The sequence below is a fragment of the Echinops telfairi genome, unplaced genomic scaffold (assembly GCF_000313985.2).
Source record: "Echinops telfairi isolate 266 unplaced genomic scaffold, ASM31398v2 ScPeMD7_7400;HRSCAF=8409, whole genome shotgun sequence".
Classification (NCBI taxonomy): Eukaryota; Metazoa; Chordata; class Mammalia; order Afrosoricida; family Tenrecidae; genus Echinops; species Echinops telfairi.
The window spans coordinates 62,107,276-62,122,034 of record NW_022111300.1 but is presented as its reverse complement, the minus strand read 5'-3'; the positions used below and the strand labels follow the sequence as shown (position 1 = coordinate 62,122,034).

At 54.0% G+C, this 14,759-nt stretch overlaps 1 protein-coding gene across 1 annotated transcript in view; it reads right to left on the bottom strand.

The window, feature by feature from the left end:
- The window catches only part of KCNG2 (potassium voltage-gated channel modifier subfamily G member 2), a 17,397-nt gene extending 14,558 nt beyond the window's left edge, over window positions 1–2,839 (bottom strand). The window contains exon 1 of the mRNA XM_004715941.1: window positions 2,204–2,839. Coding sequence (XP_004715998.1) covers window positions 2,204–2,839 — 636 coding nt within the window. The remainder of the gene's footprint in view (window positions 1–2,203) is intronic.
- Between the last annotated feature and the right edge of the window lie 11,920 nt (window positions 2,840–14,759).

Below are 14,759 nucleotides of genomic sequence, written 5' to 3'. Positions count from 1 at the left end.
GTGTGGGAATGGTGGGAGAAGGCGGAGGGGGAGAAGGAAGAAGGGAAGCAAGGGGAAGCATGTCTTTGATTTGTAAATGGGTAAGCTGAGACCTCTTGTGCAAATGACCAAAACCTTGCTGGACCTCTGCACTGCCACTGGTGGGTGAGTGGCCTGACTCCACCCAGAGCTGGGCAGTGGCTGGCCAGGGCCCTTCCTGGCTCCAGCTTCGGCTCGGTGGCTACCCCACAGAGAAGGGCGCCCTTACTGGGAGGTCAGCTGGAAGATGCTTCTGGAGGCAGAAGTGGAGGCAGACGTGGTTTTTGTTAGGTAGCAGGATAGGGTGTAGTCCCTCTCTGTGCCTGGCTCTCTGTCCTCTCTCTCCCCCCACTCCCCACCCCCACTCTCTTAGCCAGCCATGTTCCAAACTCAAGACCCAACCAGGTACACCTGGGTGGGCCCAAAGTAGGCCAGGTGGACTTAATTCAGCCAATGGGGTCAACAAGTACCGGCAACCATGCCTCCCAGCCGAAGGCCCTAAATGCTGGAACCCTGAGCCCACCGCCCTTTTTCTGGCTGCTTCTCCACCTTCTGTTCTGCTGTGCTGAGGTCTCTCTGGCCTCAGGCCACCAGGTATGGGTGTGCAGTCCGTGACTGTAAACCCAAAACTTCTTCCATCCTTTATAAAAACCCACTTGGATCACAAACCAGGCTTTGGTGTGAATTCTTTATCGTGCAAAGCCAAGAACCGAGGTATTTCCCACCTGAGAAACCTAACAGTTTCACACAGGAAACACGGGAGGAAAAAGCCAAGGCAGTGAGCTTGGCTCGGTGGCCCTCGCAGCCTGCGGACCTGCTGAGAGACGCGTCCTGTCCTCATCACCTGGGGGAATTGACAGCCACTGCCCTTCCCCTGGGGCCGAAGACCGTCTATTCCAGGCACCCGAACAGCAGTCTCCGCTCAGGCCAAACTCGGCTCAGTCCTCCAGGAGAAACCCAGAGTGTTCCATGGGTCCCCAACTCCCTCCATAGCACCTGCAGGTGCCCAGCAGGCCGGCTGTGAACGGGAGGGGCGCCAGGACACAGGCAGTGGGGGCTGTGTCTGCCGGCCCCCCAGCTGCCCTCCCCTTGCTCAGTAGCTGCTCGAAAAACATTCCAGACTACTCACTGCAGATTAGTAAGTAAGCACAGGTAAGCCTGTGCTAAACCTTGCTTCCTGAGTGATCTGACACTGCAAGTTGCTCTGTTCCCGAAGGTGGGTGGCTTAGAACCCTGCCACCTCATCTCTAAGCAACTTGGACAGCACAGACAAAAGGACACAGCTCTGCCCCTCTGTAGAGCGTCAGATGGCCTCCCTTGGCATCTCCTCCCCAGCAGCTTGAGAATCTGTGTGGATCCAGAGCAGGGTGGTTCCAATTACAGGCCTCCTTACTAGAATATTCCCCGGCTGTTCAAACACACACCCTATTCCCAAGACTGGCATGCTCAGACCAGTCCCTCTGCTCACACCTCCATCAGGGCCAGTGTCCCCACAGTCACACCTCACCTCCATCAGGGCCAGTGTCCCCACAGTCACACCTCACCTCCATCAGGACCAGTGTCTCCACAGTCACATGGCTTGCTTGCGAAGCATCTCTATCTGAATACATTGTCTTCCAGTTGGCACCGGGCACCCAGGCTCATGTAGTGTCTCTCCAGTTAGTGCACTGAAGGGGCAGCACTGATCCTGGCCTAGCCTGGGTGTCACCTTTCTGGGCTATGTCTGGCTGTCGTGCTGCTCTCTCTCTGACCAGCTCTGGCTGTTACCACCACCCCCCACCCCCCCCACCACCCCGCCCTGCCAATGAGTCCTGGGAACCATAGGATACTTCCACCCACATTTGAGGCTGGCATAGGTGGGCATGAGGCAGGCAAATCCTTGGTTTGCCAAGGCACATGTGCCAGTGTGCTGCCCTGCTAGCAGTGGCTGATCCTGGTGCCTGGACACCCAGGCTGTGACCCTCCACCCTCTGGTCTGGGGTGGCTGAGGAAAGCCCACCACCCAGACCCTTAGGCGGGAAGTCTTTCCTGAGATCTAGGCTTGTATGTCGCGTGGCCGAGCTCTGAGAGGCTCACCCCAGGCCTGGCCAGCCTGGCGTCTGGGGGCCCTCTCGGGGTTCCCTATAACAGAGGATGTCAAGGGTCTTTCCCTCAGCCCTCCTGTTCCCCGGCCCCATGCGCTCACCCGCTCCTCTTCAGCTCGGATGTCCGGCATGGTGCTCAGGCAGAGGCCCACGGCCGTGATGGCGACGAAGGCGACGGAGATGCAGGCAAAGAGCTGGCCCGCCAGCCCTGAGTGCGGGTTCTCCACCACGTCGCGCAGGAGCTGCCGGCCGCGCGCCAGTCGCCCGCCGGCCGCCAGGGCGCACTCCGGGGAGGCCTGGGAAGTGCGGCCCGAGCCGGCCCCGCGCTCGGCCTCGGCCGCCTCCTCCTCGCGGCGCCGCAGCCTCCGCAGGCAGCAGCGCTCCAGGCGCGCCTCGTCGATGCCCCAGTAGGCCAGCTCGTCTCGGAAGGCCAGCGCGCACGAGTCGCGCAGCAGCCGCAGCTTGCCCGCGCGCAGCAGCGCCGCGATGGTGCGGAAGGCGCAGGGGTTTCGGTCGAAGAAGAACTCGTCGCGGCCCGCGTCGTAGTCGTCGCAGACGCGCAGCACTTCGTCGGGGCCGCGGCAGGCGCGCAGGCGCGCCAGGCGGGCCAGGGGACAGTGGGCCAGCGCGGCCCAGGGCAGGCGCAGCCGGCAGCCGCCCACGTTGATGATGACGTGCCGGGCGCCGCCAGGGCTGCCGGCGCGGGGCTGCTCCGAGGGCGCTGGCAGCAGGACCATGGCCCCATGGGAGTGTAGCCAGGGCGCAGGGCGTAAGGGAGGCAGTCAGGCGGCTGGGCCTGCAAAAGGGAACAGACTGCGCTTAGGACAGGGACACCAGGACGCACCTGGAGACCCATGCAGACCAGGAAGGCGAAGGGAGCTTCCCGCGGCCCTCTGCCACAAGCCGCGCTGGTGATCCAGCTTCAAAGACGACAAACCCTTCATGGGCATGGCTAAGGACAGGCCCTGGGGTCTTCCTGGCAGGCACCCTTCCCTGGCCACCTGGTCTTTGTGTGCGCCCCGTTGAACAGAGTGACAACCACCGGTGGGTCCGGTGACCTGGTCTTAATGCACTGCCTGCAGAACAGAGTGACCACCAACCTGTGACGAAAGGGGCTTTGCAGACAGACACCTACCTGGCTGCAACCTCAGTAGAACTGAGTGAGTAGCCCTGGGTGAACTAGGCACTGGCACACCCCAAGGACAGCAGCCATCTGCCCTTCACCCAATGAAGGTCAAGAGAAAGGGGGTGGGGGGTTCTCAGACACTGGGTCCTCACACTGGAGAGTAGATGGGACAACCCCAACCTCATATGCCACATGCCCTCGCAGCAGTGACGGCATTTCAGGATCTTCATCCAGCAGGTCTTGTGGGCAGGACACATGGAGGCACCCTGGCCAGTGGTCAGAGTTGGTGATGGGGACTCGGGTGCATGAGGTGATCCTCTCTACTTCATGCACATTTGAAAACTCTTTAAAAAGCCTCCAGGTGGTTCTGCTGCACAGTGGGGGTTGAGCACCGCTGCTCTGGAGAAATAGAAAACTCCCAGCCTCTGACTCCTCGACCTACTGAGATGACTCGGAGTCACGTGGGGTCATGCAGACCCCACAGAGGGTCCATGAGCCTTCTAAAATGACAAGCAGACACCTCTGTCCAGGCCCGGTTTTGACGGTGGGTCCACAGTCTTCATCACATTCCCAGTGGGATATGTGGCTCCCCAAAAGGCCGGGCACTGTGTGGAGCATTTGGAGTGGAGACGTTCTCTCTTTGGAGACCCCACTTACACTGAGCTGGGCAGCCCCTCCCCCACCCTCCTGGTGGCCACTCTGCAAACACCTACTGAGGAAGGCTCACACTGGGACGGGATTCCAGGAGCCCTTCTTGAACAGAGCAGCCTGGTGGCAGAGTGGCTCTGAGAGGGGCTGCTAACTGCAAGGTCAGCGTTCAAAACCTCCAGCTGCTCTCTGGGAGAAAGATGGGGCTTTCTACTCCCCAAAAGAGCGATCTCCCCCCGTCCTGTAGGGTCACCACGCAGCTGCATCGGCTTGATGGCAGTGACTTTTTTCTTGTAGAGTCCGGCCGGACCCCTGGCATTTCACTCTTCAGCCTAGTTGGAGAGGCTCCAGGAGAAACCACACCCTTCTTCCTAAGAGAATCTTGTCCTGACTCAGAACAGGCCAAGTCCCTAGACATTCTGGCCTACCCAGCACTTCTGAGATGATCTTTCCCAAAATGTTACTGAGAACAGATCATTTTTGTGCCAGTATGGAGTTTTGCTTTCAGGATGGACTGACTATATATACTGTGGTGGTCTGGAGCCCTGGTGGCATAGCCCTTGACCACAAGGCCAGCAGTTCAAAACCACCAGCCACTCTGTGGGAGAAAGATGAGGCTTTCTACTCCCATAAAGAGTTACAGTCTCAGAAGCACACAGGTGCAGTTCAACCCTGTTCCATGGGTGGCTGAGTCTGCGGGAGCTTGGGGCAGGGAGCTGGTTGGTCTCATGCAGGTGGGTGGAGGAAGACACTCCCCCCCCCCTCAGTCACAGGGGTCACGTGTGCTGTGACCTCCTCACGAGCCAGATTCACAGGAAGGATGTGACAAACAGCCATATTTCTGGTGTCTTCGTGCCCCATGCCAACAATCAATGTCCACTGCCCACTGTGGGCCAGAGCCCTGATGCTGACAGCATGGCTCCACGGAATGTACACCCAGCAGTGCCCACGCCCCGGATGAGCGCCGTGCTGGGCAGACCCTGGCAAGGATCTTAGGGAGAGCTGGGGGAGATGGGCCAGAGGAGGGACATCACATTTGACTGAAGGTCCTGGGGCCGAGATGCCAAGGCCCTGAGCTGTGCCCTCAGATCAAGGATGCCAGGTGACGAAGAGCTTAAAGAGTGCCAGCTTGTCCCCTCTCGCCCGAGGCAGTGCTGTGTTGGGGCAGGTGCCTGGGAACCGCAGGGAACACGCGAGAGCCCCCCTGACTTGTCAGGGAAGCATGCTCCACACAGCAGCCTCGCAGGGACTGCGGGAAGGCACGCAGGGCCACCCTTCAGTCGCCAAAGCACAGAAGGCAGACTTGAGAGGAGCCCAGAGTCAGTCGCAGGCCCTGGAGTGGCTCAGAAGCAGGGCCTCGCACTCAGCTCCTGCAACTGCCCGAGAGGCTGTCGACATCCAGCCTGCGCCACACTGGCCACAGCCTGGCACCGGCACACCGGCAACAGTTAAAGTCCACCAGGAAGACTCACAGCAGTCTCTGAAGTTTCTGCCTGCACCCCGCTGGTCCTGGGTGAACCGGGCTCTTTGGAGGACAGTGGATGAGAGGGCTGCAAAAAGCCCGTGGGAAATCTGAAATAAAGATGATGGAATGTCCCCACAGCCCTTTGACGGAGTCAAAGCAGATTTTACCTGAAATACACCGTGAGCATCACCATACGTGACCAAGACATAACCTGACTTATGTAACACCATTATGTCACGAAAGATTTTCCTGGCTACTCCCTGCTTGGACCCCTTCACTCCTTCACGGCCCAGAGAGGAGAGGCCCCACTGCAACGGCGCTGCTCAAGCAGCCTAGTGCTTGCCTATGTCCTTTCTTGCCATGAGCTTCTAAAGCAGGGGTTCTCCACCTTCCAAATGCCGCGACCCTTTCATACAGTTCCTCATGTTGTGGTGACCCCCCAACCATAACATTATTTTTGTTGCTACTTCATCACTGTCATTTTGATACTGCTAGGAATTGGGCGACCCCTGTGAAAGGGTCGTCCGACTCCCAAAGGGATCACAACCCACAAGTTGAGAACCGCTGTTCTAAGCCCACCAAACGACTGAATGGGGCCATGCAAATGAGGTGCTTATGAGTCACTGAGGGAGTGGACAGCTTGATAGCAAGGCAAATGAGGTGCATGGAGCCCTGTAGGCATGGGACCATGCAAATGAGATGCATGGAGTACTTGTGAAGAGATTGGTCAGCTTTGCCATCTGGCAGGCGTAGCAGAGAGCTGGTTGTAGAAGACAGCGGGTGCCATGGCCACCATCAGAAGAGATGGGAATGGAGCATGTCCTTTGGGCCCAGGGTCTCTAGGCTGGGAACCTCCTAGACCCAGGGTGCAGAGAGTTAGAAACCTGGAGATGATGAGAGACGTGAGAAGTAGTGGCAGACAAGCAACAGTAGCGGAGATGGCAGAAACAGGACATGTGCAGTGGGGTGCCCGGCCCAAAGAGTGAGAGAGAACCGCTCCCCAGGGCAGGAGGCTTGCTGGTGGAGTGGGGCGCAACTGGATATTTCCTAGTAGAGCTCATGGGCTTTGCAGCAATTTCCAGAACAGGAAGGAGGCTGGGCTTGCCAAAAGAAGCCAGCTCCTAGCACAATCACTACGGGTTCGGTAGGCGCAATTGAACAGCGATAATAAGTAAATATTATAGTAAAGTTATAGAGAGCATGAGAGATAAAAGCGATATATAGAAATAAATGGAGTCAGACACATTTCATGGTAGCATTGCTAACCTCAGCCCCGCTTGGTAATCCACGTGGAGGGGGGGAGGGGAAGGAGGGCAAGGGAACAAGAGAGAGGGGGAAGAGGGGAGTGAGCAGCAAGGAGCTCAGAGTCAGAGAGAGCTATATTGCTGACTCACGCCTATATACCTTTTGGGGGCTTGCCAGCCCACTAATTACAGGTAGAGACAAACATCACAGGGAGGAGCTGCACTATAGGTTACACAGCAATGAGGGGGTGGTCTATGGGTCTCCATAGGAACCATTATCAGTAGGGTGAAAACCCTTCCTACAGGAGCCTGTCCATTGTCCCCAGAGGTAGGGAGCAGGCCCACCCCTGTGGTGGGATGAGACAGCAGTCTGGCAACTGATTGCCTTCAGGAGAGGGAATGCCTGCGCATCTGACCTCCCCCCACATGGGCTGGCCCAAGAGATCTGAGGGACCAATGACTGGGAGGCGGCCTGTGGTCATGGATGGGAAGATGGAGTCCTGACTGAAGAACTGTCTCCTTAGCCTATCCTGATCCTGAATCGTAACCTGTTACTTCCCTAACAATCCCCATAACCGTGAGTATTGGCTGTGAGTTCTGTGTGACCTTGCAATGAAGGCTGAACCCAGGCTGGAGAGAGAAGTGTGTTTGACCTTAATTTACCTTCCCCTTGTGAAGTTAAAGTGGTCACAGGCCCCACCATTCCCACCTAGAAGTTGACTGGCCCCTTTTGCAACTAAATCAAATGTGTGCTCTAAATTCTTTGTAAGTAGGGATGAAAACTGATGACAATAACTGGATAATGGGCTAGAACTGGAAATTTCACCTCAAGTCCCTGCTGCTCCCAGAAAATGCATTTAAAGATAAGCTATAGGCCGTTTCAAAAAGGGTCTTTCATTCAACTTGACTTCAGAGATTGCAGTTGATTCTGAAGGCCCTAATACATGCTCCACCCTCAGCAGAGGGCACAGCAGGCATTTCATAGTTGCCAACAGCCAGAAAAAGTAGACAAATGACAATGTTTATAGGAAAGGAAAATGAGCAGAATTCAGACAGAGGAAAAGATGCTGAGCTTCATTCATAGTTCCGACAGTAAGCATGTTAACTTACCATGAGACAAGCCCTGGGCTCCTCGGCCTCACATCATACACACATCTGGTTCTGGCCCTGCTCCCACTCCCAGGGTCCTATCAGTATCTCTGTTGCACTGATCTGCCGCCAGCTACATTTACGTGATGGGTTTCTCTGGCTGCCGCATCCTTTGCGAAGCTCTGTATCAAAGTGTACCTTTGGACATGATTATGGCCTCCTGCTGATGGTCCCCCACTGGGATGAGCAGCCTCTGAAGCTGCCCTGTCCTTTGTACATGCTGTCCTTCAAAGAAGAAGCAGCAGAAACTGATGGGGTCCAGGACCATGGCCCTGAGTCACCCTCCGATCTGGCACTGAACCCCTCGGTGTTGGAATCACCAACCATTCAAGATCAAAGGGGCAGCATTGGCCCTCGGACAAACTTCAGCCGTCCTGAAAGCAGCGGCAACAGGAAACCCTGGGGGCACATGGGACGGTGATGAACATTGAGGGCCTCGCAGCGAGTAAGTCAAGACAAAATATGGGAATGCTGTTGAATGTAAAACTCATTATGTGTTCCCTAAACGGCCACCCAATTCACAATGAAAAGTTTAGAAAAGAGAAATGCATGCAGAAATTATCATGAATTATCGTACTGGCATAAATCTGATGACACATGTGCTCATCAAAGATGTGGGTCCATAATGATACCAGTGTGAATGAGTGGGGTTGGAGTGGAGAACCAAAGCCCATCTGTGGACAATTGGACATCTCCTCACAGAAGGGTCATAAGGAATCAGCCAGGGTGCAGTATAGCACTGATGAAACACACAACATTCCTCCAGTTCTTTAATGCTTCCTCCCCCTCCTCCCCTCACGCCCCTTACCACTATCATGACCCCAGTTCTACCTAACAAACCTGGCAACCTGGCTAGACTGGGGCATGTACACTGGTATAGATAAGAGTGCTCGACATGCGAGCCTGGGGGCTGCTGCTGGGGCTCATGTTGGATTCGGAGGCAAGTGGGGCTGGTGCTTGGCCGATGCTGTCTTGAAGACAGGTCCTGGTTCTGGATTAGGGATTATTTTCTCTCTTACTTTCTTTAAAAGAAGCATGAGGCCGTTAGCCTGTGGTCCTGGCATGGGATTGGGGATGGCCTACTCCATCGGTCAGCACAATTTCCAGGCTCCATGTCTTCTTCATGGAAAACGTGTCAAGGAGCCATGACCTGACACCATCCCAGTGGGAGGAAAAAGAGAAATTGTGTGTATTCCTCAGGAATCTTGAAGTGCCCTGGGGTCAGCTGACATTCTTCAGGACAATGTGGTCAGTAACTATTTCTACCCCAATACACGGTTTATGCCTTTGAAACTAAGTCTGTTTCCTATTTTGTATTTTCTCTCTGGAAATTGCAAGGAGGTGGTCTTATGATCTTAAAGGAAATAAACAAAATAGGAAGACAAAAAAAAAAGCTCTCGACACATAGAATCCAGGATAGACAAACCCTTCAGGAAAAGGAATGGGAGTAGCAATACCATGAGGGTGTGGGAAGGGGAAGAAAGGGAAAACTGATCGCAAGGATTTATGAATAACCTTCCCCCTCCAGCAGATGAACAACAGAAATGTGGGCGAAGGGAGACAGCAGACAGTGTAAGATGTGACAACAATAATAATTTATAATGTATCAAGGGTTCAGGATGGTCAGGATGGTGGAGGGGGGAGGGAAAAAAGAGTAGCTGATACCAAGGGCTCAAGTAGAAAAGAAAAATGTTGAAAATGATGATGGCAACACCTGTACAAATGTGCTTGATACGAGTTATGTATGGATTGTTATAAGAGCTGTAAGAACACTGAATAAAATGATTTATAACAAAATAAGAATAAATAAAAGATAGGAGTCCTTTAGATCACTCACTGATGGTGGAAGGGGATGCTGGTACACCTATTACGGGAGCAAGTTGGCCACAGTCATTAGCATTTTCAATGCGTGCACCCTTTGGTCAGGCAAGTGCTTCAGAGAACTTGCCCTACATGGTCATAGCGTGCAAAGTGGTGCAGTTCCGTGGCAGCCTGTGCTGTATTTTGGTGGTGGCAGTGAAGGATTGGGAGCAGCCTAAATATGCATAAGTTGGGCATTGATGTGTTCATGGCGGAACACGACACCCTTGTTGGGGAGGATGCTTTCCTGGGTGTGGTCTAGAGAAGTAAGGTTCACTTCCGTTTCAGGCAGGCTAGGGGAGTAGGTCACCTGAACACTCCCAGCTGCAAAAAAATACTGAAAATGGATCTTTTATCCTACATGACTCCTACTTTTTCAGGAACTTAATTAACATTTTAAAAGAATTAAAAATACTGAAGAATCTACTTAAAATGTAAGCATTTAATTACTCCTTCAGGAAAGGGAGAGAAAGTTGCAGGACCCTGAGCACCAGGGTTCGGGGTTCCACGGGGCAGGAGGAGGCCAAGGGTTCTGCTAGATATCCCACAGCAGAATCGGTCCCATGGTGAAGAATTATTTGACCTAAATGTCAATAGTTCTGTTGGCCTCAGATTCCCACAGATAAAAGCCCAAGCAAGTTGAAATTCCAAACTCAAACCACCAAACACACAAGGAAAGAGCCCACTATGAGCTAATATCAGCCAGGGCATTTGTGATTCATAGGATTCATCCCTAGGAACTTTAGATAATAGAATTATCAAAAATGACTAAAGACACAGAAGAAGAAATTGAACATACAAGACAAGACATCATCTAAAAGACCAGGTATATCTGAATAAGAAACAAAACAATGTACATTCAACAGGAAGTCATACACATGGAGGATAAAAGGAACACATCGATATTTGCTTACAAGGCATCCAGAAGATGCGGCAAAGGTACTTCCAAGAGAGTGTTTCAAGATTTAGAATTTACCAGGGTCAATGAGAAAAAGGTAAACCTCTGGTGGGAAAAGCCCTCAGAGGGCTAACAGTTTAAGGGAAATCCCCGTTTAGGGTCTCCCTTGTGCCTGGCCTCTCCACCACTCAATCCAAGCTGCTCAAAAGACCTTGATGACTCCCAACGTGGGTGCTAAGGGACCCTGGAGCCCTCGCCCTGAGGTGGGTGACTCTCTGGCTGCTAATCTCAAGGTTAGACACCACCAGCTGCTCGTTGAGGGGAGACAGGCTTTCGACGCCAGTAAAGAGTGACAGGCTCGTGAACCCACAGGGCAGCTCTATCCTGTCCTACGGGGCGGCTTGGAGTTGGAGTAGGCACAATAGACACAATGGCAGTGGGTTGGGCCTGGGTTAGTGGTATGCTTAGGAGCTTGGGTGATGTGGTAGGTTAAGCGTTGGACTGCCAACCAGTACGCTGGTGATTCAAACCCACCAGCCATCCTAGAGGAAAAGATGAGGCCGCTGGCTCCCAGAGGAGCAGCTCCCTGCCCTTTAGGGTCTCCCCGAGTGGGAATCCGCTTGATGGCAGTGGGTTTGGGTTGGTGAGTACTTCAAGAAGGCCTGGGGACTTAGTGTTGGGCTGCTAACGGAAAGGTCCAGGGTTCGGACCTCTCTCTGTGCAGAAAGATGAGGCAGTTGGCTTCCATAAAGATGGGAAACCTCTGGGGTCATTTTACTCTGGCCCCTGGGGTTGCTCTGAGTTGGGGTGGCAACCTGGGTGTGGCTGATGAGCATCATGTCCATACTGTCCAAGGCTGACTCATAGCAACCCTGTAGAATAGGTGAAGTGTGAGTTTCCAAGACCGTAACTCTTAACAGAAGTAGAATGCCCAATCTTTCTCCCAAGGAGTGGCTGGTGGTTTTGAACTGCTGACCTTATAGTTTGCAGCACAACATGTAACCACTATGTCAACAAAAATAAATCCCAAACTCACTGCCATCGAGTCACTGCTGACTCACAGTGACCTCCTGAGGGTTTCTGAGACTATAACTGTTTACAGGAGTAGAAAGCCCAGTTTTCTCCTGCAGAGCTGCTGGTGGTTTTAAACTGCTGACCATGCAGATCGCAGCCCAGCATGCAACCCCACACCAGTGCTCCCAATTGTAGCAGGGCATCGACAGGGAGAAATTCAGGTCAGATTCGGAAGAGGACATGGAACAAGGCATCTCATTGCTGACGTCAGATAGATCTTAGCTCAAAGTAGAGACACCCAAGAGTTATTTCCTTGTGTTTCATTGACTATGCAAAGGCATTATTAGACTATGTGGATCACAACAAACTATGGATAAAACTGGGAAGAGTGGGAATGATCCCAGAACACTTCCCTGTGCTCATGTGGAACCTGTACACAAACCACACGGCAGTTATTCAAATGGAACTAGGGGCTCCTGCATGGCTGACCATCAGGCGAGGTGGGTGTCAGGGTTGCATCCTCTCACCATTCTTATTCAAGCTGCATGCTGAGCAACCATCCAAGAAGCTGGACTCTAAGAAGAAGATGCAGCGTCAGGATTGGAGCAGGCTCATTAACCACCCAAGACACGCAGATGACACACCTGGCTTGCCGAAAGCGAGGAGGACTTGAAGTACTTGCTGATGAAGATCAAAGTCTACAGCTTTCAGCGTGGCTTATAATTCAATGTGAAGAAAACAGCAACCCTCACAGTAGGCCAATAGACACCACCATGATGAATGGTGAAAAGAGTAGAGTTGCATTGGGCAGTTCTGCTCCCCAAGATCCTTTCAGAGTGTTGAAGAGGTCACTGCAAGGACTGAGAGGCGTCTGACCCAAGCCAGGGCGTTTTCCATGGTCTCCTCCGCATGTGAGAGCGGGACCATGCACAAGGGACCCTCAGAAGGATGGTGCCTCTGAACATGGTGCTGGTGAATCCCCTGGAAAACACCGGGACAGCCAGGAGAACAGGCACCTCTGCCGGAGGAAGAACACCCAAATGCTCGGTGTAAGTGAGCATGGAGGGACTTCGTCTCAGTGACTGCGACTTGCGAGCAGGAGAGACCGACTCCCGTGAACAGACATCGGGCCTGGCGACGTCGAGGCCAGTGAAAAAGAGGAAGGCCCTTGGGAGACTGTGTGTGGGCGCAGTGCGGCAACGGTGGGGCCAAGCACAGTGGAGAGAGTGGTGCGGGTCGACATGCCTATTCTGCTGAGCCCGGGGTTTCTGTGAGTCCGAATGGACTCCATGCATCTCACAACAGGTGGTAGCACCTCCCCCCTTGCCCCCACGTTTCCCTACTGATTTAGGTTCATTAATCCAGAAAGTCTCGCCATCTTGGTAAACTTCTGGCCATGTCTACTTTTTTTCAGACCAATTAACTGTGCTAGAATTTGGCTCGAGGATGGCTTGTTCATGTGGGAACATCAAGCTCACAAACAACTCCCCCGCGAACCTGCGCACGAGTCTGGAAGCAGTTGCCACACTGCCCCACGACGATGGGACCCGGAGGAGATTCCCAGTAAGAGAGGCGCCTGAGTCCTGCTCATTCTCTGTGACTCGACACTTTGTAGCAGGTGGTGCTGTCCCAGAGGACATGGCTGTGTGTCTGTGTCTGTGTCTGTGTGGGGTGGGGGGGCGGGAGGAGGGGGGTCTCAGCAGAACTAGGACAGCCTGTGCCCTTCTGGAATCTTCAGGATGCAGACTGGCTCCTGGTGGGTACAGAGCAGTGAGTGACTGCAGAGTGGGGCCAGGCCCTCTTGGCTGCCTCCTTAAAGTGACCGCCAGTAGTGGCACCACGTAAGGCCCTCCAGCCTCTCAGGACCATAGGTCTGAGCTTCTTATTCTGGGGTTTCAGGGGTGCTTTGGGCAGCACTGGGGCTGCAAACCGTTCCCTCCTCAGAGAGGGAGCGGCTGCTGAGCGTCTGATAGCTGGCAGTGTTTTGTTGGCATCTTGTGCCATGTCAAGCATTTGGGAAGGGCTTCTCATACTTCCTGGAAGAATGCAAACATATCCTGGCAGCACGTGGAGGGCCTTACAGGAAATGAGAGGGAAGGAGAACTGGGGACTAAGGAGTGGGAGGAGGGTCCCTAGAGCACAGGGGCTATGGGCCCTATACTTGGAGGGCTCCTCTAAGGACCTTAGCCGTCGCATTTCATCGTAATGTTCTGTCCTTTTAATCCACCCCCCTCCGTTGTCTCTCAGTCTACAGCACTGCCTGCAAGGTGGATGCACACACACGCAGACGTGCACACACATGCACACACAGTTCACACAGGCACACAGAGGCACTCAAATCTCTCTTCCTTGGAAACTTGAGGTGCAGGGCTAGAGCCGCTGGGCAGGGCCCAGAGCAGGCACAATGGGTACGGGTGGCTCTCAGGATGCAAAGGTGGGAATGGGCCAGGTAAGCTGCTTCCTGGAGCAGAGCTTGTGTGGCATCCAGGAGAGATGGGAACAGTCACCTGAAGGCACAAGAGCAGACCCTGTGCCATGCCATGGGCCACAAACGGGGTCTGGTCACTGGGTCTGGTTGTGGTCTGGAGACCCCGAGAAGATGGAGGTCCATTTAACATCCCACTGGGCCAGAGGGCGGAGGTCTTGTTGGCCATTTTGTGGGCCACAGTGCCAGTGGGGAGCATGGTCTCCCTGTGTGGACAGCTGGCTGAGGGCAGTCCCTGGGAGTCAGGTGGCGAGGAGCTAAAGGGAGCCAGGGCTGTGGCAAGGGATTGCTGGCCTTAATCAACATGTGCTTTCTCTCTCCATCCCTCCCTCTGTCTCTCCTGCTCTCCTCTCTCAGTGAAGCTGCTGTTGCGGACGGAAAGCAAAGGTTCTGGGGGTGAAACGGACCTGCCGTCATGGGGAGCAGAGACACAGACAGTTCTGCCCTGCTGGAGATTAACAACACATTATTGGCAGCAACGACACCAGCACTATCCCTTCCCTGGGGCACCACAGCATGAAATCAGGAGCAAGCTTATTTAAAACAATGGCATTAGGAGCTAGCACATCGCTTGTTTGGTGGTAATTAAATGCTACTTATCCCACCACCGCCTGGTTCGGGCCGGCCTGGGAGCAGCGTTCTCCTCCCAGCACTGAGGCAGCTGAGCGAGCTTGACGCCCTGCCAGTGCCTTCAGGAGGGGCGGAACTGTCCCGACCCCACCCCACAAACAGAAGCCACGCCTAGCGCCCTGTCCAGTGCTGTGAGGC